This window comes from Ursus americanus, chromosome 33, assembly GCF_024610735.1.
Source record: "Ursus americanus isolate L20-20 chromosome 33, mUrsAme1.1.p, whole genome shotgun sequence".
NCBI classification, from domain to species: Eukaryota; Metazoa; Chordata; class Mammalia; order Carnivora; family Ursidae; genus Ursus; species Ursus americanus.
Window position 1 is genome coordinate 17250256 of NC_142159.1, and position 23194 is coordinate 17273449.

At 56.1% G+C, this 23194-nt stretch overlaps 1 protein-coding gene across 10 annotated transcripts in view; it reads left to right on the plus strand.

Moving 5' to 3' along the window:
* UBR4 (ubiquitin protein ligase E3 component n-recognin 4) overlaps positions 1 to 17068 on the plus strand; it is a 126553-nt gene extending 109485 nt beyond the window's left edge. For all 10 annotated transcript variants that reach the window (XM_087858526.1, XM_045781979.2, XM_045781980.2 and 7 more), the window contains 9 exons: positions 3099 to 3317; positions 4178 to 4291; positions 5214 to 5356; positions 5802 to 5927; positions 6975 to 7169; positions 9966 to 10190; positions 13312 to 13402; positions 14090 to 14252; positions 16685 to 17068. In XM_087858526.1, the coding sequence (XP_087714652.1) occupies positions 3099 to 3317; positions 4178 to 4291; positions 5214 to 5356; positions 5802 to 5927; positions 6975 to 7169; positions 9966 to 10190; positions 13312 to 13402; positions 14090 to 14252; positions 16685 to 16749 (1341 nt within the window). In that variant the 3' untranslated portion in view covers positions 16750 to 17068. The remainder of the gene's footprint in view (positions 1 to 3098; positions 3318 to 4177; positions 4292 to 5213; positions 5357 to 5801; positions 5928 to 6974; positions 7170 to 9965; positions 10191 to 13311; positions 13403 to 14089; positions 14253 to 16684) is intronic.
* Positions 17069 to 23194: the final 6126 nt, after the last annotated feature.

Here is a 23194-nt window from a genome sequence, read left to right on the forward strand (position 1 = left end):
ACCCTGATGTAGTCCGGACTCACGAGTTTGTCGTCACAGAGATCCCCCTTGTTCCCTTTTATACCCTCATCCACCCTGCCGTGAACTCCTGGCAACTCCCGGTCTGCTCTCCGTGGCTATAATCTTGTCACTTCAGGAATGGTCTGTATGGCACCAGACAGCTCGTAGCCTTTTGGGGTTGGCTTTTTTCCCTCAGCATCGTTTTCTCTGGATTCATCCCGGTGATGCGTATCGATAGTATTTTCCTTTTTATTGCTCAGTAGTGTTCCGTGGTGTGGGTTCCACAGGCTGCCTCGGCTTTCACCCGTTAAGGAACACCTAGATTGTTTCCAGTTTTTGGATATTACAAATGAAACTGCCATAAACATTCACATGCCGTTGTTTTGTGTACGTGCAGAAATCTTCACTTCTCCGGGATAAATGCCCAGGCATGGAGTTGCTGGGTTGTACAGCAGTGGCGGGTTTAGTTTTATTAGAAACTGCCAAGCTGGTTTCTAGAGTGAGTGGCTGCCAGCGCGTGAGTGAGCTGCTGCCCCTACATCCTCACCGGCTTCTGGTGGCACCTAGCCACGATAGGTGAATGGTGGTGTCTCAGTGTAATTTTAATTTGTATTTCCCTAATGGTGCTGTACATCTTTCCGTGTGCTTGTTCTGCGTGTCTTCTTCAGTGACCTGCCTGTGCATATCTTTTGCCAGTTTTCTAATTGGATTTTTTTTAATGTTGAGTTTTGAGAGTCCTCGGGGCTGGTTTTTTTCTGCCTGTGGTGTTCTGCATTGAATGTAATCCCACGTTCTCATTTGGTGATCGGTTCTGGTAGCTCATTCCAAAAGTAGGGTAGGGTAGCTTGGCTGTAGGATTCTTGTGTCTCACCCAGTCTCTGTTGTTTTATACTTTTGTTCAGTTCAGTGGGGATAGTCATAATTAGCACACCTCTGTGGAGGTAATTTTTCTTACATGGGAGTCTTCGCATATATTAGTTTCTGTGTTCTTGTAACACCTGTTTTACATGCGGGTGAATCCAGGAGTGGGGCTGTGATGTGACCGAGCTCGGGTCAGCTGATTCCCAGGCTTCTTTGTAGTTACTGGGTCAAATTACTTTCTTGAGACTAAGGCTTCATTTAGTGAGGAACTCGGCATTCACACTTGTGACCATTCACTTCCTAGCAACACATTTTTGTTTAGTGCTTGTTGTGGACCTGTGCTGTGCTAGGCTGAGGCAACATTGGCAACCAAGGTGGTCACAGCCTGTAGCCTCCTGTGGGAGCTCACTGGCGGAAGATAACGCCATGTACCCGGTGATAAGTGCAGTGTGAAAGGGGACAAAGGAAGGAGGATACTTTAGAAGAAAGTATGGCACCTGCTGAGGCTCAGGAGCCAAAGGTGTTGGAAGCACTTGGGGGTTGGCAGGGGGGTGGGGGAGGTGTGGCGAGAGCTGACCCCGATGCAACATGGGTCCAGGGCACATTCTCCAAGGAGAGGAGTATGCATTTTCTCCCGAGGGCTGTGACCTGGGCCATGAACTAGAAGGAGGGGAGATGACAGATAGGAGAGACGGTTGGTTGCCTTTTATCATAACCTAGGTAAGAGGTGAAGGCAGCTGAGCTAGCGTGTGAGGTGGACAGTGGGTGGGTTCAGCAGCAGTCTGGGAGGCAGAATGAATGGCATTTAGAGATTGATGGCACGGAGGGGGGTTAAAGAAGCTGGAAGAGTCAAGAACTCTGCTGAGTTTTGGGGTGGGTGACCGGGGAGTGGTGGTGCCCTTGAGAACCTAGGAAGTTTGAAGCAAGTCAGGAGACTGCGGACACGCATCTGCTCACCCAGTGAGAGTGCAAGCTTCAGGAGGGCGGGTCTTTGTCCCCCTGGCACCCAAAGCACAGCTCCTGCCGATGTGTGCATGCACACGCACGCAGCTACCGCCCAGCGTGAGGAGGTCGGGGTACCTGTGCAGTAGTTCCGTGGACAGTCGCACCGGGGGCTCGGCATTTAGGAGCAGGAGACGGGAGATGACCTGTGGTTTTGCTGAGGTGCAGGTTGGAAGCGTACCTGCTATGAGGGTAGGTTTATGAGCCAGTGAGTGATCTTAGTTGAGTGCTGAACTTTCACATTGCAAGTTGGTTCTCTTGTTTGCCATTTATTGTCAAATCCGTACCGTAGTAATCAGCTTTAATAAACTTGTGCTTGGGGCGGGGGGATTTTGGTGGTACTGTGCTCCTTCTCCACTCACCTGGAGAGCTTGGTCGGACCTGCCCTGCCTTCCGTGTTCTGTTCTCCCACCCATGTGGCGCTGTCATGCAGTGACTACCAGCCTTCTCAAGCACAGGGGTTTCTGGGTGATATCTGTTTTTTTTTTTTTTTAAGATTTTATTTATTTTGTCAGAGAGAGAGAGCACAAGCAGGGGGAGCGGCCCAGAGAGAGGGAGAAGCAGACTCCCTGCTGAGCAAGGAGCCCAATGCGGGACTCGATCCCAGGACCCTGGGATCATGACCTGAGCCGAAGGCCAACACTTAACCAGTTGAGCTACCCAGGTGTCCCGGGTGATATCTGTATTTTAAGAAGTGTCTTTTTGATTCCCACTCCCACTTGTTGTCGTATCTCTAATATCCCTAGGTTGAGAAAATCCTGTGTTCCTGGGTTTGGTGGAGACAGGGCTCCTGGAGGAAGAACTTAGCATAGTCCCTATGAATGTCAGGGTCTGTGCTGCTCTGTGTGGTCACTGAGCCCACCACTTAGGCCTCATCGGGTACGGCTGCTCTAGGGAATCTTACCCGAGCCCCTTTCTCTTTCACTGTGCTGGATGTTTTACATCTAATTATTTGTGGCTAATTTTTAATCCTCACCACAACCCTGACATTATCCCCATTTTATAGATGGGGCACTTGAGCCAAAGAGCAGAGTGACTGGTCAAAGGTCAGTGGCAGAGCCAAACCCTCCATTTGTTGAAACTTTTGAAGCACACATTCAGAGGATCTGATTGAAACTGAACAGATGACATGAGATTGAGGACAGTCTTTTGAGTTTTCTAAACCTACAAGGTCCTGGATAGAATGCTTGTTCACCTGACCTGAAGCATGTATCTCTCTGGTCTCTATTTGGTAGGTTCTGATCGGAACAGACTCCATCACAAACCTACATAAACTGGAGCAGGTGTCCAGCGATGAGGGCATTGGGACCCTGGCAGAGAACCTGCTGGAGGCACTGAGGGAGCACCCTGATGTAAACAAGAAGATCGATGCCGCCCGCAGGGAGACCCGTGCTGAAAAGAAGCGCATGGCCATGGCAATGAGGCAGAAGGCTCTGGGCACCCTGGGCATGACGGTAAAGCCACTCTCCGGGAGTCCCCACTCTCTTGTCTACGCTGTTGAGGAGGAGATAGCTGGGCTTCGGGACAGAGCTGGGTTGGGGACGGTGGAGGTGAAGGCTGGTGAGTAGAAGGAGGGAACTAGGTGTGCCAGGTGCCTTACCTTCTGTGACCTTCCCGACAACCCTCATAGGTGTGACTGTGGTCCCACCGCACAGATGGGACTCCGAGGCTAAATGACTTAACAGGTTCATGGAAACAGTAAAAATGGGGATGATAATCCTTGCCACCCGGAGGATTTACCACTTGTGAGCGCTTGCTTGGGCACTTTGTAGGATTTTATTTAAGCCCTCAGGTGATTCTGTGCAGGTGATAGTACTATGCTCATTTTCTGGTTGAAGTAGTAGAGGCTGAGAAGCAGGGGAAATAGGCCAAGGTGCATGATTAACCAGGGCTGGACAAGAGTTTGAACCTGCATCTGGTGGACGTGATGGTCTGCTCTTGTTGCCCCACATTGGAAGAAGCGGTAGTCTTATGAGTGCCTTCTCCAGAGCAGTAGGCTTGGGTGTCAGTGGCTTTAGAACTCCCACGGGAACCGTAAAGTGAATCCTAATGCAAGAGCCCTTGGCAGCTGAGACTGGGTGTGCTGGCACAAAGAAAGGGGGCTCTTCTGGTGGTGCGTGGCAGCCTGTGGTAAGAGAGTAGCAGGAGAATCTGGGTCTTGACCCTCATTGGAAGCCACCTAAAGAGGTTTCCTTTCCATGCATCCTCACTCTAGTGTCTGTGGAAGGGCAGCCCTGTTCCCGAGCATCCCCAGGCTAGGTTCCGGGGTGGGTGGAAATCCCCTTCTGCCATGCCACTTGGGTTTCCCCTGCAGACAAACGAGAAGGGCCAGGTCGTGACCAAGACGGCACTCCTGAAGCAGATGGAGGAGCTGATTGAGGAGCCAGGCCTCACGTGCTGCATCTGCAGGGAAGGGTACAAGTTCCAGGTAGAGTGCTTGGCCTCGGCCCGACACGCAGCCTGGCCGCTTGCTCCGGTGGCATCCTTCTCCTGCGGGCTTTCTCATTCTTACGCGGGCCTGTGTCGAGGCGTGTCTCAGGGCCAGCTGTCCTGTCTAAAGGGAGGAAGGCAGACTGCTCTGAACATTAGTCTTCACCACCATCACCCACCACCAGCACCACCATCATCATCGCCATCATCACCACCCCCAGAACCACCACTGCCACCCCCACCACCAGCACCATTCTTGACATCACCACTCACTGGATTCCCTCTCTATGCTAGTCCCGGTACCCAGAGCTTTCTGGATAATTTTGTCTTTAAAACTACGAAACCCCACATTATGGATGGGAACATAGGGGTCAGTGGTAGAGCCAGATTCTAGCCCACGCTTCTCTGACTCCAGACCTGGGGCTTTAGAAAAAATACACCATGCTGCTTCTAACCAGATCAGGACCTCTACCAAACTAGATTTATGACTGAAGGGAGCAGAGCAGCAAATGACCCATTTGTTCCCCTGAAGGACTGCAAGCCTCGTAAGTCCTCTGGCACAGGCTCCTGGGAGCTGCCTGGAAGTTTTGTAAAGCAAATGACTTACCTGGAAGGCACTTTATTCTTCCTTTTCAGATAAATAAAGCATCAAAAAGAGTGACAGTGTAGGCTTCCGTGTCTGCCTTCCCATCTGCACAGCATCTGCTTTATTTGGGTTGCTCCCCACGTTCCTCAGCTCTCTGGGGCTGTGCCCAGCCAAGTTCTTAACCAAGAGACTGAGGTGCTGTCCCACCACCCCCTCTCTGGGTGCTTTCCTTCCCAGGCGGGGAGGCCCTCGGGTCCCCTGTCCTCTGCTTCGCCTCCTCCCAAAGCCTGCCTTGGGGTTCGCCTCACTTCTCCTTTTCCTGGTGTCTTTGCAGCCCACAAAAGTCCTGGGCATTTATACCTTCACCAAGCGGGTAGCCTTGGAAGAGATGGAGAACAAGGCCCGGAAGCAGCAGGGCTACAGCACCGTGTCCCACTTCAACATTGTGCACTACGATTGCCACCTGGCTGCCGTCAGGTAGGCCTGGCTCCCGGGCGCGGGCTCCTCAGCAGGCCACTTCCTCGGGTGCTTCCGTCCATGCCTGTGGTGCTTCAGTGGCAGGGGGGCAGCTGGCTCAGGGCCCTGTACTAGGAGGGGGTCGGGTGCTGACCGTGAGGTTTTGTCTCAGGAGTAGGGTGTCGTGCCTTAAACCACACAGGCCCAAGAGCCACTGAATGCCACATGACTAGGAGAAGCCATTGGCTTTTGGCCTAAGGCCGGAGAAAGCAACCTTACTTCTCTGATGCAGTGAAACTGGCATTTACTATATCGTGGTACAGAGGGCTGATGCTCTCTGGAGTCAGGTGCACGGGCTAACTTCTTTCCTTAGTGTTAGCAGACCCTTCTCCATCCCCACTCGCCCAGGTGCCCGTTGCCAAGTCAGTTCCAGCGGTCACTTGTCCCTGCTCTCATCCCAATCCAGGCTGGCTCGTGGCCGGGAAGAGTGGGAAAGTGCTGCCCTTCAGAACGCCAACACTAAGTGCAATGGGCTCCTTCCGGTCTGGGGGCCCCACGTCCCTGAATCAGCTTTTGCCACCTGCTTGGCAAGGTGAGTGTTGAGCGGTGTGCGTGGCAGAAAAAAGGGGGTTGCCAGGGGAAGGGGGGAGATTAGTGATCAGCTCGGTACGGAAGGCCTGTCACTGTCCTTGGGACCCCTGGTCTCTGCGTGCTGGTAGGGAAGCCGCGTCTGGAAGAGGGAAGAACTCAGCTGTGAGAAACCAGCACCCTCAGTGTCTGGTTCACCACGTGGAACTTCTGGTTACCCGCTCCCTCTTCTCCCTTGTTGGTCTCGAGACATAAGACACGGGACCCTGACTTTGTCCTCAAAGCCACCATTTCCCAGATTTCTCTTCTGCAGTGTGTGCCTTTGAGGTTTAAATAATGCAGATAGCTCAGTAGCATGGGGAAGATGAGGCCCCTTTCAAGCCTCCCTTGTCCCCAGGCCCAGAGTAGAGTTGCTAAGGCTTTGGTGAGGTACCTGCTATTGCCGGTGCTTTGGGGAGTGGAGCCCCCCACCCCCAAGTCCTATTAGAAGGCTGAGGGGTAGGAAGTAACCTGGAGAAATAATGACGGGCAATGTATTGAAATGCTTGTCATGTGCTGTTACTACACACATTCTCCGGGTGAAGAAGTTGAGGCACAGAGAGGTCGAGTGAATCACCTGAGGTCACACAGTTAGGCGGAGCCCAGGCTGATGGTGGCATATATTGATGTAGAAAATACCTTTCATCTGGAGGTTGAAGAAAAGATTCTTGTGGATAGATCGCCTTGTCAGAATGAATACCTTCCACATTTCTTCTTCCAAAATATACTTCCAGATTTGGCCATGATACGTTCTGTGACATTTGTCCATCAGAAGGTGGGCCCCCCGAAATTGGCGAGTTCTCCTCAGAGCTTGGAGAGCATGCCCTTCCACCCCAGCAGAGATGGAAATGTCCTCTGCTCCCCTCCGCCTGCGGGCGCCCGTTCACGCCCTTGCCTCTGCCCTCGACTCCTGTGCCTGCTTGTTGCCGTGCCCGGGGGGCTCCGCCTTCCAAGCCAGGCTGTCCCCGGGGACCTTGCTTTCGCTCACGGCATCTGCTCTGCTGCTCCGCAGGCACAACACTTACCTCCAGGAATGCACGGGCCAGCGGGAGCCCACGTACCAGCTCAACATCCACGACATGAAGCTGCTCTTCCTGCGCTTCGCCATGGAGCAGTCGTTCAGCGCCGACACCGGCGGGGGCGGCCGGGAGAGCAACATCCACCTGATCCCGTACATCATTCACACTGTGCTTTACGTCCTGAACACGTCAGTATCTCGGCCCGGCGGGCAGCCCCCCCGCCCCATGCCCCTCTGCCCGACCAGGGCTCCGCTTTCTCCTGTCTGCCTGAGGTAGTTCCAGAACAGACGGCTGACCTAAGGTAGCCTTTGCTGAAGCACGCATGTTCATCTGTGACTTTTTGGAGTCACGCAGAATAAGGTGCTAAAGGTGACTTCCTTTCCAGAACAGTTCCATCTCCCCCCGTGGGCAGCCGAGGGCTGTGTCCTTCGACCGAATCTTAGCCCAGAGCGGAGCAGGAGCTGGTTGAGGCCAGACCACCAAAAGCCCTCCTTAGCTTCCACTGCCATGGAGCTGCCACTCCTCGTGGGACTCAGTGCTCTTGGATGGGAGAGGTCGTGGGTCAGAGCCGCACACAGTCACTGTCAAAGGGCACATAAGGTGTAACAGGAGGAAGTTTCACAACTAGGGGCTGCGGCAGAACCAGGAACCCTTCTCGTAAATGGAAGACTGGACTTGCCATCCCTGTTTCCTCTCCAGTGAACAGTGCTTCTGGCAAGTTGAGGAGCAGGGAGTGTTGACAGTTATGTGAGAAAGTCCGCTGATAGCCAGGAGGAGGGAGGGCTTGTATTTTTACCTGTTTTAACTGTCCCGCATGGAGCAGTTAGGCTGGTGACATTAAATGTAATTGTAAAGAAGCACTTAGGCTAGAGAACAGTATTCACTTCAGCCCAGATTTTAAAAATGAATGAGATAATATATGTGAGTTCTTAGTTTGAACAGTTTAGTGCTTTAGGCCTTGTTCCCACAAGAGTCTGACACCTGCGTTGGGCTGTGGAAAGGCCATGTGCAGTCCGCCCGAGGCAGCTGCAGGCCGGGCGAGGCAGCAGGACAATCCATCTCTTGTCCTTTCTGGTCGTCTGTCTTCAACAATGTTGTTTTCCCCTTCCCTCCCATTTCCTGGTGAGATAGAAGGCTGACCTCCAAACCGCAGCCCTCATTGTTAAAGAGATGCACGGGCAGGTCTCTGTCGGCGCGTGACATCATCCGCAAAGCTGTTGGGACTGTCAGAAGCAACACCCACATCACTGACAGCACAGATGTTCCCACTCTCCAGACCGCTGCAGGCCTGAGCAGTGCTAATTACCGGTGTTTGTGGGGCCTTTGACAGAGCCCTTGGCTTTGTGGAGACCTGTCTCCTGGCAGCTGTGAGGCAGAGCGGCCTGCTTCTCTCCAGGGGGAAGCACTGCCCCACGGAGGCGGCGCGATTTGCCCGGCAGAAGAGAGCCAGGGACTGCAGCGACACAGGGTTTTTCAGGTGCCAGATCCTAGTCACTTGTGCTCGAGTCCCTTGGTCAGGGAGGGAGTCAGCTGTGTCGTGGATGTCTCGGTCAGTTAGAAGCTGTGCTGGAAGCTTCCCAGAGAGGCTCTGTTGCCCAGCCACCAGCCGCTCCCCTAGCTGGTCGCTTCACTGTGGTGTGAGCTAGGTCACAGCAGGGCCTGGGTGCCACGTTTGTGTCCACAGGCAGGTAGGTTACACTGTGAGCCGGAGCGGAGTTGGGCAGGTACGACAGTGACAGAGAACTTCCGACTCCCAGTTCTGGAAGGTCAAGTTGGGAATGTCCATCTGTGCCCATTCATGTCCGTTCTTCAGGAGCAGAAGGAGGCAGGGCGTCCTTACACCATCCCCTCCTGTGTTCCCACGCTCTGGTGTCTGCCAGTGCTGTCTGCAGGCCTGGTGACTTCCATCCCATGGCTACTGGGGTCGTGTTTTCTTTCTTCTCCTCCCACAGGATGAGGATAGGGCATCAAGTGCCCTTATTGTGAGAGCACCATCCAGGTTATAGGGTCAGGAGTATGTGATCAGGAAGTCTTCAGTGGTGACCCCGTGCTGTTGCGGTGGCCGCTCGCTGAAGCTGGTGGCAGCAGGGGGGAAGGGGCATACACGGATTGAGAACGCAGAGGCTCGGCTCGGCATCCAGACTGCTGTGGTTCGAAGCCCAGTTCTCCCACTCCCCAGTGTGTGACTTGGGGCAAAATAGCTACCTTCTCTATAATTCCTCTTGTTTCTTGTTTCCCCTTCTGTGGAATTGTGTAGTACCTCTGTCCTAGGGCCATCGTCAGGGTGAGATGAGCTGATCCATGGTGGTGCGCGGTGGTGAGGCTCGTGATGCCATCCTCACACTTCAGGCAAGAGGGAGAATAGGGAGCAGTGCTTGCCCGGAAGTAGCTGTTGTGATGGAGGAGGGGACGCAGACACATAAGAAAACACGGAAATGGAGCGCCCGGAGTGGGGACCGGTGCAAACGTAGTGCAGACAGTCTAGCTGTGAGGACTGCGTGGGCCAAGTGAGAACACGGGCTGGCTCGCAGAGTCAGAATCTGGGCTTACATTGGCTCCCTCACCAAACGTACCTGCTGGCTTTGGGAAGGTCAGTTTACTTCTCTGGGCTTCAGGTACCGTGGTAAAAAGGTGCCATCTGTCACCTTGCAGAGTTGTTAGGACACTTTGATGGTGGAGAGTTTGTGAATGTGCCCGCCATATGCAGGGGGCACAAGAGTCAGTAAGTTGTTTGGAATTGTTTCAGAGCTAAATTGGGGGGGGGCGGTTGGGGGGGCAAGGAAAATGACACCAAGAAGGGCTTGAACGGGAAACAGCAGCCCTTGGAGAGGGGGTGGGAGGGGTAGTCAAGAGTGGGTGGCCGTGTTCCATGATCCAAGTATTCCAGAAGCTTAAAAGTAGACGAGAAATTGACCAAATCTCCTTCCCTCTTGCTGCTGGTGGCTTGCTTCTACCCTGGTTTTATCGTGTCCCTTTTGTTCCAGAACCCGAGCGACTTCCCGAGAAGAGAAAAACCTCCAGGGCTTTCTGGAGCAGCCCAAGGAAAAGTGGGTGGAGAGTGCCTTTGAAGTGGACGGGCCCCATTATTTCACAGTCCTGGCCCTTCACATCCTGCCCCCCGAGAAGTGGAGAGCCACACGTGTGGAAATCCTGCGGAGGCTGCTGGTGACCTCTCAGGCCCGGGCAGTGGCTCCAGGGGGAGCTACCAGGTCAGTCTCTGCCTCAGGAGGTACTGTCTTCCGGGCTGCCTGGTGTCTGATTTGTGTATTCCGCATGTGTGCTAAGTGAGGGCTTGCTCACTCGACTCAGCCCCTTCTCTCCCTTCTCAGTCTCAGTCTGTCATGCCGAGAGGCTAGGCCCCACGGCTGGCAGGTGCCTGGCCACCTCTGGGTCTCGCATTCAGCCAGTAGAGCGGTGGAGCCAGGCACAGGGTGAGGCTACTGATGAGGAAATTGGGGCCAGCAGGGAGCTAGGGCGGGTAACTGGGTTTTCCCAGTCCTGCTGGGCTGGCCATTAACTGGGAAGGCTTCCGCATGGCTGCACTGGGGATTTTCTCTTCTGCTCACGAAAAGCTCATTATCTCTCTTTGGTCACATTCCTATCCTGTGTGCCCCATGTTCCACGAGCCTTTGTTCTTCTCCTGTTCATGTGGACATGTCCCAAAGAAGGAAAGACATTTCAGGAAGGAAGTGCTTTTGTTTTCATGACCTTGTGGTGTGATTTGGGTCAGATGGGCGGCATCTTGAGAGAAACAGCTATAAACAACAAGAAGCCCTTTGAGAGGACCGTGGATTTCCACACGTTGCGTGGACTCCACGGGCACTCTAGGCTCGTAGTGGCCCTGCGCAGTGTCTGCCTGCCCTGCGTTCCAGAGTGGGCTGTGGGTTTGTCAGCTTGCTTCTGCCGCTTCCCTGGAGTGGAAGATCTTTGTCGGTCTGCTTTTGCTAGGATCTGAGGGAACTTTTCCACATTTGCAGGCCAGCAAGGCAGCAGAGGAAGAGCTTTCCAGGCCCCAACAATGACAGACCAAGGGGGCACAGAGCAAGGGGGAACAGCCGTGTGCCTGGATTGGCACACCTGGCATTTTCACCTCTACCAGCTCTGATTCAGCCCGCCTTGCTAGTCCCAGGCACCTCCCCCCGCAGAAAGACCAGGTCAGGGCTCAGCTGTTGAGTCTGGCCAGTACCAGCTGCTTTGTGTAGAGGAGGAGGGGGCGAGTTCTCTCAGCTTCCTACCTCACCCCTGCCCGCATTCCAGACATATCACCTTCCAGTGTTTCCCAGAGTCCAGAGCATTCATGCTGAACTAGCTTCTAGAAATCAAAAGTTTGATCTGGGAGATACCAGTTTATTGATAAGCCAGGCTCAGCCCGTCTCCATGGCACGGAAAGTGGCTGTTTGCAGGACACTGGCTCTCAGTGGCAGGTGTGAAATCAGAACCCACGGGACCTCTTCTGCTTTCAGCGAGGACACCAGAATTCGTTACCGTCCCAGGCAGTTCAGGAGAAGCCCCTGTGGCCACAGCTTACGCAGGAACGCTGGTGTGGGCTTTGCTCCCAAGCTGCCGTTTTCTCTGTGGTGGTTTAGTCACCTTTGCTAATTAGCCTGAAATAATTAAGTTGGGCAGGTCACTCACGATTCCTGCTTACCACAGCACAGCAGCCACCAAACCTGGCGTGGGGTGGAGGCCCGAGCGGGCGCCCCTGAGACCGAGCGGGGGAGGTGCTGGGCGTGAGCCCCGTATTGGGACACCCTCCGAGGAGAGACTGTGCTGGAGGGACAATCAGAGGGCGTCATCCTGGCGGTTGGGCGGTGTCCCTGGCAGGAGGCTTTGTCCTAAGTCCATGATGGAGGCAGTAGCCGATACAAAAGTCTAGGAATTTGCACAAGAGAAGCTGACCTCTTCTGCGTGTCTTACACTGAAGAAGGGTTCCTCTGGCAGGAACTTGCCAGTAGTCAGGTCTGGGACTTTCTTAGGATCCATCAGATCCTTATCTGGTATCTTGTGCGCAGAGACACAGAGGAGTGGGTGTCCCCCTCACCCCAGGCCTGCCTTGTAGCAGACTTCACTCTGGGCTGCGAAGTCCCCATTCAGGGCCAGGGAGAGAGTGGGTACTTTGGAGGATATTGGGGTGCAGGAAGGGAACAGGAAGAATATTGTAGCAAACCGAACTGTCTCGCTCTGTTGTTTAACTTTACTTTTGTTAACGAATTTATATTTAGGGGATGTATGCATGGATGGCCCATCCCCTGCTCAGCAGTCCCTTCGCTTGAGGCCCATACGGGATAGTCTTGGCTTCTGTGATAAATAAGCTCTCTGCCTGTCTCACTTTGCTGATTCTTAACATACATATGCACACTTGAACGCTAAATTTTAGGCCCTTTAGTTACAGGCTTTGTTCCAGTGTGTTGTAAGATACAGGATTTCTGAGACAAGGGTTTATCTGGTACATACTACAGATGTGAAGGCAGTTTGCAAACAAAACCTCTTGTAGATCTTGGGTGGTGGAAACCGAATCCTAGCACCGATCTTCCACTGCTTGTGTGGAGGGGGATCTGGGCTCTCTGTATTTCAGTGTCTTTACCACCGTGAATTAGCGTCATTGCTCCTCACGCCAGCAGTGTGTGCCGAGAGGGCAGGGGACGGTGTCAACAGGCCGCCCCTGGCGTTCCGAGGGCCTGCTGGCCTTTCATCCTGTATTGAATCACCGGGTTAAGCGGAGATGGTCCTGGGCAGAGGCAGAGGGGTGTGGTGGCAGCTCTGGGATTACCCAGGGTTTAGGAGGTGTCGGTTGCACCCTCCGTCCTAGATATTACTCTTACTCAACACCAGTACCCCCCCCCCTCAGCTCGCTGTCTGACCGTGGTTGCCAAATCCTTGTGTTTGGCTGGCTTGGGTCTGCTGACTACTTGTGAAAGTTCTTCCAGGGAGAATGTCGGGACTGAGGGAGAACCCTGTTTCCCACTTCATTTAGGATGTCCCACTAAGTCCAAGGGCTTGTGTGGGGGTTGAACACAGGAATGCGTAGGACTCCATGGCACGTCTTCAAGGCAGCGGTCTTGGGTTGCTCTTTGCACCTATGTCCCCCCGATTCTGATTCGCCCTGATTTGGAAGAGAGTCCATACGAAGGATGAGTATTTCACGGATCACTGTCCAGGCTTCAGAGGTTCTTGCCCACAGCTGCTTTTTTCTGATAAGATAGGCAGGTGGCAGGAATGGAATGGCGCACAGAATAATGTGACTGGCCTTGCTCCCGTCATGCTCTGCTCTGTCCTCGTGTACATCGGTCCAGGGTCTTCATGGGCATGTAATGGGATTTTCTCTTCCAGGCTCACAGACAAGGCAGTGAAGGACTATTCTGCCTACCGCTCTTCCCTTCTCTTCTGGGCCCTCGTCGATCTCATTTACAACATGTTTAAGGTAGGGAAGCCCTCGGAAGCTTGCCTGGTTTCTGCGAGGGTGTGAAGTTGTGTGCCGCTGGCGCTGAGCTGCTCCGCGACCTGGTGGCTCTTCCACGGGCCTCTCTCCAGAACCAGACGCCTCCCGTGGAAGGGATCTGCACTCCAGCTCGGAGCCTTCCGTGTGTGATGCACGTCTGTCCAGGGCCGCTCCATCACCCGGTCTCAGGCCCCCTGGAAACCCACTTCCCTCCAAGTCACCCCTTGTTTGCTCTTATCCCCTCTGTCTGGGTAACCTGCATTGCCTTGTGTGAGTGTGACTCACGCCAGCTTAGCTCATAGGAGGGACACTGCCCTCTGCCTTGAGAGAAACCGAGGGTGTGGGCGGTGGTTCCTTTACGGTCTGTATGGGACCGCTTAGTTGAAGCATGGTGAGAGTGGCTCTTTCCTGGGAAAATGCTGATGTGACCTGTGCAGGAAGGAAGAGTGGTCACTTGTAGCTTGGAGGTCACATGACACAGTGCGTCAGAAGGGGGCTGCAAGAGGAATGACATGAGACTTTGTTGTTCCTAAAAGCAAAATGTGTCCTCCAGGGAAGGTTTGATGTGGGGGGATGGAGGAGGGCTGCTTTTTTGGCATTGAGAAAGCCTGGCTGACATGAGGCATTAAGTAATCCAGCCCCGGGCCTGGCTCCTGTTGCTTCTTGTAGAAGGTGCCTACCAGTAACACGGAGGGAGGCTGGTCCTGCTCTCTAGCGGAATACATCCGCCACAATGACATGCCCATCTACGAAGCTGCTGACAAAGCCCTGAAGACCTTCCAGGAGGAGTTCATGCCAGTGGAAACCTTCTCGGAGTTCCTCGATGCGGCTGGTCAGTGTCAAGGTTTTATCTTTCAAAGATCTTCTCCAGCAGCACCACGTGTATCTCAGTGGGGCCGGTCTTAGCTTTCATCTTCACAGCAGCAGGCACGCGAGCAGAGTCTGGGAGAGAGATGTAAACAGCAGGCCCCTGGTCGTTAAGAGCAGCAGCTGGGACATGGGGGGACTTCCTGCATCCCCGGCCCTGTGCTGCTCACGTGTTTGAGGCGGATACTACGGTTACCCCCACTTCACAGATGGGGTAACTAAGGCTGTGGAGATTAGATGTTTCCTGTGGGACATACCTGAAAAACGGGTAGAGCCTTTTTAAAATTCCTGGCTTTTTATGACTGTTCAGAGAATTCACATGGAGCTGACCTGCCTTTTTCCTGCCTCTTGGGGACTGAGACTTCTTATGTCACAGCTACCCTGGGGAGATGGGGAGGAGTTCCACTCTGATTCTAAAAATGAGTGGTAAATATCAAAACAGAGCAAAGAGCATCTTGCTTGGAAGAACAGGGCAGCGCTTTGAACTGTTGTCCTATGAGACACCCTTAGACAGTCCCTCATCCCGTAGCTGGTGAGAAGGAAGTTCCTGGGTCTCTCTTGGCCACAGATGCTGTGTACAACAGACTTGTCATCCTTCTCGCAAACATGTTCAAGTTTGCTCGCATCTCATCAGCAGGCCCCGCTGACGCCTGGGGAGGTGGTTGGAAATCGCATGCAGGATGCAAATGTTAGGGCCCTGTCGGGCTGCGGGCGCCAGTGCACCAGAGCCCTGTGGCCGCTGGCCCTGCTGGGAGATGGCTGCCAGAGCCAAGGCCGAGGGGACGGGACCTTCCTTGCTCCTGTGTCAGCTTGTTGTGCTTTTCCCTCATGTTCATTGTGGAAATTTTGTGAAGTGTTAAGAAACCAGAAAAAAAATTCTTCTTAGATCCTGCTATCAAGAGAAAGCCTCCACTAGCATTTTCCCTGTCGTTGTCAGCTAGGAACTGCACCCTCAGAGGCCCGGAGTGATGCCTATTGGGAATTCTACTTTCCTCCCAGTTCTGCACCACCTGACGGAGTTCCCCACGTGTGCTAGGGCTTCCAGGTTGGCCGTGCTTTGAGGTGGCCTCTGTGGAAGCTGAGCACGGTCATGGGCCTTTGTTGGCCTGGTGCTGCCCCCGTGATCTGGTGGTCACGCGTTGGCACTGCTCAGCTCCGTGTCTTAACTGTGAGCCTCGACACTTCTCCCCAGGAGTGGTCACTGCCTAAGAGCAGGTGGCCCGTGTACTGTGTCTTCAGTGCCGTGCTCTGCCTGTCACCAGGGCTCTGGGGGTTTCTGAACCCAGGCTGCGAGTGGGAACAGAAGAGACGGAGGAAGAGAGATGAGGTGGCAGGGGGGGAGGAAGGTGTTCATGTCAGTTCGGGGCTTTCTAGCCACCCTGCAGCTGGTGGCAGCGCCCCTGGCCTGAAGCCGAAGAGAGTGGGAACCCGACGGGCGGGGAGCCTCCGTGGCTTCACTTCTGGGGTCTGGTTTTTACAGCATGATTTTATGACTTCTGGGGTCCGGTTTTTACAGCATGATTTTATGACATGATTTTATGACTAATTTCAGAACATCAGACACACCCTACTCAAATGCAAGGGCAAAAACACCTTCCAGAAGCCAACAAGGAATTATGGGTGCTAGCCTTCCCTCCGCTAGTTCCAATGCTGGGGAGAGGAGTTCAGTGCACATGGCACCAGGCCTCGGGCTTAACCACTCACGGCTGTGAAATGGGAGCTCCCTGCTTGGTTAGGGAGGGGTGGGGGGGCCACAGGGGCCACTGAGCACCTTCTATGCTTCTGTGCGCTGGCACGTTCACATATGTGGCCTCATTTAATCCTCACAGTGACCGAACCAGGACTTGTTACTGTCCCCATTGGATGGTTGTGGAAACGGAGCTCCTGAGCGTTGGCAGCTCACTCGGGGCTCTGGGACTAGTGGTTGGAACGAAGCCCAGCTGAGCCCAGGGGCCCACTACCCTGCTCTCGTCCTCCCAGCCCTTGGGGGCACGGGTATTAACTTTTCCTTGGCCCTGGCCCCCCCGAGAATAGGCTGAATGCTGTGGACTCTCCCCTCAGAAGACCCCTCCGCTTCGCACTTCGTGTCAGCGTGCTGGGGGCCCCCCTGCGGTGGTCCACGGACCCGGCTTGGAACCTCTGCCCCGGGCGGCCATAGGGTCGGCCTCGGCCGTATTAACGCCTTTAAACACACAGTGGCGCCCAGTTCTGGAACACAGCTAACTCCTCTGACAGAACGAGAGTGCTTGCTCGGTGACTGTCTCCCCAGGGAGCGGCCGTGTCGGAGCTTGTCGGGGCACACCGCGTGCTCTGCGCGGATGCGGCAGCTGTGACTCAGTGGGGCCGGGGGCCGTGCGTGCCTGTTCCTAACGACCTCTGTCCGCCCCTGTTTTCCAGGCCTGTTGTCAGAAGTCACCGATCCCGAGAGCTTCCTGAAGGACCTGTTGAACTCAATCCCCTGAACATCACGCGACGCTGCGCTGGCAGAGACTGACGCTGGCTTGCCTTCCATCTTCTGTGTTCTTCCCTCCTGCGCATTGACTCCCCCCCCAACGGGGCGCTGCGGCATCACTCCCCACCTCGTGTCTTCTTGGAGTGGCTTGGGGTTTTAGGCTTCCTGTTCTATCTTGTGTGTGGTGCGCTAGCTGTGAAGTGGTCCGTAACCCAAGCCACGGAAGGACCTGTACGTATGTAGGAGCCACGAGCTGTCCCGGTCACCTCGACCTTGAGTGTGCGCATCTTGAGAAATAAACGAATGACTGAGTACATATTGAAAGAGAAGGTGTTGCCTGCTGCTTAAACCCACCCTCAGGGCCCCTGGCCAGATGCTGTCCTTGGCCGTCCTTGGCCATGCGGCCCTTTCTGGCGCGAGCGCGGGAAGACTGACGTATCCGGGTCGCCGTTCTTATCGGTACCCGATGGAGCCTGTCTGCTCTCGGCTGGCAAGCTGGGAGCCCAAGCTTTCCTAAAACAGAGCCCTCGGCCTCTTAGTGTTTCGGCCTTAAGAGCTGGAACCCAAAGACTCGTGGAGCCGAGGAGCGCAGTCCTCGCCCGGGGGCGACTGGGCTTTGGGCTTGCCGGGTGAGGAGACGGCCCGGGGCAGTCAGCCCTGGAACGGCGAGTAGCCGCCCTCTCCTGAGCTGCTCTCTGCCGGGCTCGTGCGTGTGCGTGAGCGTGCGTGTGCGCTTCCAGTCTTCCCAGTGGCCCTGCAGGAAAGGGCCTGGGAACGGGCATCACTGGCAGGTCTGTGGCCCTGAGGCTGTGTCCTGTACCACGGGGGTAGCTGCCTCTGGGGGCCTTGACAGCCGCTTTCCCGTGTTCATGGGCAGCGGCCCTGTGGCTAGCGAGGCAGCAAGACCCGCAAGGGCCTCTCCCCAGATTCTAGGGCGAGGCCGTGCCAGACGTGGCCTCACGGGGAGGAAGAGCTTGCTCACAGCCGTCTTTGGTTCCCTGCGAGCCGCTCTGCCAGTTGCTTCTCTGACGACCGCTGCCTTGCTCCCGATGCCCCGCTTACATGGTCGTTCCTCAGGCCGGACCTTTCAGGACAGGAGGTCACTCTGGGCCCCTGTAGAAGACTTGCACGTCCAGGAGCACTCAGTGTCCCTCCCTCAGAGCCCCTGAGCGGACGGCCACAAGCAGGCGGGAGTGTCCTGCTTGGGGCTTCGCCAGAGAGACAAAGGCGATGGGTGGCAAGAGCCCAGCTGGTGGACCGGCAGGCGCGAGCGTGTGTGCCCGCGTGCACAAGTGCACGTCGGTGTTGATGCTGGCCGAGGGGCTTTCGGGGGCACTGATGGGCTCCAGGGGGGAGGGCTCTCCCTCCTCCTCTGCTCAGATGCCAGCTCGACAGCCTCACGTGTCTCCACAGCCTCACCTGTAAAATGGGACCGTCGGCCACTGCGGGGGAGGGTGGTGCCGGTGTCCGTGGGCTTGTCTGTTTGCCGCGTAGTAAGGAAATGGCTGCTCTTATTAATGAATTCATTTTCAGTCTACATGATTTTGCCTTTTTCTTTAGCAAAGCTCCATGTCTCAGCTGAGGTCCAAGTGTGTCTAGTGAAGGAGGATGAAGGACCTTGGTCTTAAGGACATGGGCTTCTCACCCTGACCGCAGCAGCTCACGCCCGCTTTCGCCCCTCGTGTCCCACTGGCCGGTGGTCTCCTGAGGGCCCGTTCAGGTACACGCTCATGTGCGGGCTTGCTATTCTGTAACATCCCAGCAGGGGAGAGATTGGAACGGCTTCGTCCGGGTCCGCAAAGCCAGAAGGGAGAGTGGAGGAAGGGGCCCGTGCAGACGGTCGGGATGACCCCTGCTTACCAGATGTCAGACCTGCTGTTCTGGTACCATTGGAGGCTGAGCCACCTTCACAGTGACCCCCCGGGGCATGGGGAGTGTTGACAGGGCACCTGCAGAAGCTTCTCCACAGTCTGGTTTCTTTGGCCTGCAGAGTCGGAGTCACCAAAGCTCAGTGCAAGGTGTTGGTTTATTTTTCTCTGCCCTTCATTTTTGCATTTCTTACAGAGGCCTTGGGGAATTTTGGCTCCAGCCCAAACGCCTCAGCCTCTTGCTTTCAGGGTCACAGCTCTCCCGGTGTCTACGCGGGCCACTTCCCGGTGATTGCCGCAGTCCCAGACAGACTGCTGGGGTGGTGGCCGCAGCAGCCTGTGACGGTCCCAGGGTGGCGCCTTAGGCAGAGCTTGCGCAGGAGCGGAAATGGGTCCAGGGAGAGCATTCTGCCTCCCGAGCCCTTGTCTCCTGACCTCAGCGTCGAGGGATCCCAGGCAGAAAGCCATTTCGTCCCTTCTCGCCCCGAGCCGTCGTCTGGGCTCCTTGCTTCTGGGGCGAGTGACGGTGTGTCATGTCTGTCCTTCGTAGAGCCCAGGTTCCCGTGAGGGGTGCTGGGTAGGAACGGGTGAAGGTGAGCGGGCAGGTGGCAGCGCGGGGCGTGGGGGCTGCGGCCACCCTGCATTCCCCTCGTGGGGCGATCGGATCAGCATGCTTCCCCGTCTAGCCCACCCATGCTGCATCCTCACGCCGGCTTGTAACGGGCTGACCCCAGTGGGGCACGGGGTCTGTGTTTGGCTCCCGGCAGTCCCTGCTGCTTTGGCCAGGCAAGCCCTTTCGGGGACCGGGGACCAGCCAGATAGGAAGATGAGATTCACTCTGCTTTCTGGCTTCAAAGTACAGACTGTCCCCTGTCACCCCCTTCCACCCCATGCAGTCTGCAAGTTCAGGCTGATGCTGCCTTGCTCAGTCTCCCCGTTCACATGTTCACCCCTGGGGGGGAGCCTCGGCTCCCTCCCCCAGCTGGTGGTCGCCTCTCCTATCTCACCGCCTCCCATCCCATCCCTGCACACCCTGGCCCCCGCTGTGCACTTGGTGTCCTTCACCGTCCCAGTAGTGCCGAGGGGACGGCAGATGGACGAGGCCAGGACCGACTCCTCCAGCTTCTCTAGGCCGCCTCGACCCTCTTTCTGCCTCAAGCCTGGTTATCGAGGTTCAGATGCAGCGGAGGGAGCAGGGCAGTCTCTGAACAAGAAAGAGTCTGAAGACCAGTCTTTCCCAAGTGCCCATGAGAACCGGGCCCTTCGCCTGCTGTGCCTTGGTCAATCCCTCGTCAAAGAGCGTTGCTGGCCTGGAGAGAGCTGCTGGCGCTAATGCTGGGGGGAGGCTCCGAGGAGGATGAGGGGTAGAGGGGGGCTCAGGGGGCAGGACCTGGCTTGCTCCCTCCTGTCCCCGAGGCCAGGGGACACCCTCAGGGGTCTTTGCTGGCACAGGCAGCTAGAAAGAGAGCCTTTCCCAAGACCGAACCAGTCTGTCGTGTGAGCTTGGACATCGTTGTGCTGTGGGCCATGTGGTGTCACGGGGAAGCGCCGGGGCTCAGAGAGGGCCCAGCTCTGCTGCGCGCTTAGTGGTGTCCTCTCAGAGTGAGCGGGAAGTGAAGCGATGCCTTGGAAGGTCCTGGAACTGAGCACGGCCCAGGCACCGGTCCCCTTAGCTGACTGTCAGTATTAGCGTGTTCTCACATAGGGGATTGCAGACCATCCGAGGTCAGGAGCCCTGGGGAGTCTGCCTGCCTCATGTGGGGGCTGTCAGGGCAGGTGTTCAGCCTGGACACGCAGACACACGTGGGCACGTGCCCACAAGTCCCCCTGCGGCACCGGGGCCCGTTGCTTGGGTGACTCCTCTGTTTGCTGCCCGAGTTATTTCTGCGTCTTCTGCTCTGCAGTCCCTGCCCCGGGCGCCGCTCCCTTTCTTGCCCGTCCTTGTCTGTTGCCTGATCTTGGAGCGTCACGGGCTGCCAGCTCGCCCACTGTGGCCTCCCTGAAGCCTGGAGCGGCTGGGCAAGGCCTGGCCAGGTGCAGAGCAAGGGGGCCCAGCCAGTGAGGGGAGGCACCTGCCCCTGCAGTGACACCCGAGGACCCTGGACTGTGCCCGGCCACCATCGGACATGGCTGGCATCCTCCGACCTCTCACCTGTGCCCCTTTGCTGGCTTCGGGGGCACACCCTGAGCCCTTCACTCTAGGCTGCGACAGTGGGGCACAGAGAGGAAGAGGGGCTTGCCTGAGGCCCACATCCCAGGCCAACAGGGTCTGGGGCTTTCGGGCTCAGGGACTACCCTGAGTGCCTGAAGAATGATTTCCACATACTGGCTGACAAGAAGAAAGAGGGACCGGTGATGGGCTCGGAGGAAGGGGCGTTCTCTTTGGGAAGAGAAAATGGTCAGTGGGGTACAGAGCCCATGAACTTCAGCATCTGAAACAGGTCCCGTGCTTCCGCCTGAGGTGGGGTGGGGGGCTTGGCCTGGCCCCTCAGGAGCAGGAGAGATGAGTGCCTGGGACATCCCAAGCAAGAAAACAGCTGGGCGAGGCCAGGGGCTGGGGCAGGACCAAAGTTAGCCTAGGGTGACCAGCTCACAGGGCATTCAGCCAGCGGGCCCAGAACTCCCACCCCAGGGCCCGGCACTCTGGGTGTGGGCAGGACTGGAGGAGATGGGACTCGAGGGTCTCACTGGTTGCTCTTCGGACTTTTATAGGTCCCTCTGCCACCTTTGCCTGATGTCTTTGTCACCCCATCTGCCTCAACTGTCCCCCAGCCTTCTCAGTCTCCAAAGGGGGACTCTGCTGGACTCCTCTATCAGGCTGTTCACAAATTTGGATATTTGGGGAGCCCACCATACTCATATTCACTGGGCACCTGCTCCGGGCCAACCACTGTGTCAGGCATGATCTCGTCCTCGGTTACTATTCTTCCTGTTTCTCTCAGAGGGGTGAATTCACTTGCCCAAGGCTGCACAGCCCATAAGGGGGATGCTGCCGCCGTCCAGCCAGCCAGAGCCCTGTTCATTCACCTGGTGCTGCTCCCCGTCTGGTCTGGGCATGGATTTGGTCAGGTCCGCCTGGCTCCCCACACAAGGCACAGGTCCGGGAGCCGGGGCCCAGCCAAGTGCCCACAGGCTGATAGGGCGGCCATGCGCTGGGAACCATGCAGAGGGCGGGACAGACGGGATGCCAGGCCCTGGGAACGAGCTCCTGGCTGGGATGATAGGGCGGATCCGTGGGCCCCATTGGCCCCAACGCCAGGGCAAACAGGGCAATTAGAGGTAGCTTTTGTTTGGTGGGGCCTGAGTGCCGGGCTTGGGAGCTGTGAGCGGCCTCGCGGCCCGGTCCCCAGTCACATGGCTGCCCTCAGCCCCGGCCTCTTCGTGGGGCAGGAATCTGCTCGTTCTTGGGGACGAGGTCACAGCCCTGTGGAACGTGACTGCACGCAGCAGGACAATGACACTTTGTTTCCCCTCCTGGCTCCGGAAGTGGTGGCCGGTGGGCTGATTTTTTTCACGGCACAGGACACCAGTCCTTCGCCAGTCCTTCGCTCCCTCCCGGCTCCGGGTAGCCAGAGGGGCTCCGGCTTCCTCAAGAGTGAACTCACGGGCGGGGGTCCCAGGCTGCAGGTACCGGGCCCACTAGGCTTCCCTTTCCCTTTCTCTGCGTTCCTGCCTGCTGTGGGCGGGGCTGTGCTCAGCACCCCACACTCACGTCTAGTACGAGCACACTCACGGAGGTGGGCAGTATCAGCTCTGTTAAATTGAGGGAATAGAGGCTGGGGGCGGGGGTGCCTCACCCAGAATAGGCACTCTGATAAGGATTGCCGGAGGAAATGCAGGGTGCCAAGCCAAATGTGAATGTCCAATCAACGACGAAAAATTTTGAGTATAAATATCTCCTAACTACTGCACAGGACCATTTTTTTTAAAAATACAAGTATATCCCATGCAACAGTTGGGACATACACTAAAATAATTAGTCCTTATTTCTCTGCAATTCACATTTAACTGCACGGCCTGCATTTTTATTTGCTAAGCCTGGCAACTCAAGTGGTTGTTGAATACACAAATTGAAGCAAACCCAGGCTCTGTTTTGGGGGAGCCCCGTCCACTTCGGTGGAAGAGACAAGTCCCAGGTGCAAATCCCCACTGTGGGGTTGAGGGCGTGGCAGGTGCCCCAGCCTGGAAGCTGGAGAGAGCCTGGTGTGTCTGGGGAGCTCCTGGGTCACCTGGAGGGGAGGGGAGGGGGCACAGGGGCTGGTGAGGGGGTTCCTCCTGAGAGGGGCCTGAAGTGTGGCGAGCGGGGCAGGCAGGGATGAGAAGCCTCAGCTCTGGCCTTTCTTCACTGGACTCTGCGGAGACCCCACGGGCTGGCCCCGGGTCCCTCCCCGGCCCCTGAAGCTGCTTGGCTCTGGGGTCTTATTTGAGTTCAGCTGGCTGTGCAGCCTTCAGCCAAGCCCTTCTCCTCTCTGGGCCTCAGTTTCTTCCTGGATAAGATGAACATACCTCATCGGGTGAACCAAGAAGGTGCTTGCGTGGTACCTGGCAGAGGGGAGGCTCTGCAAACGTGACTTGTTGGGGTCGTGA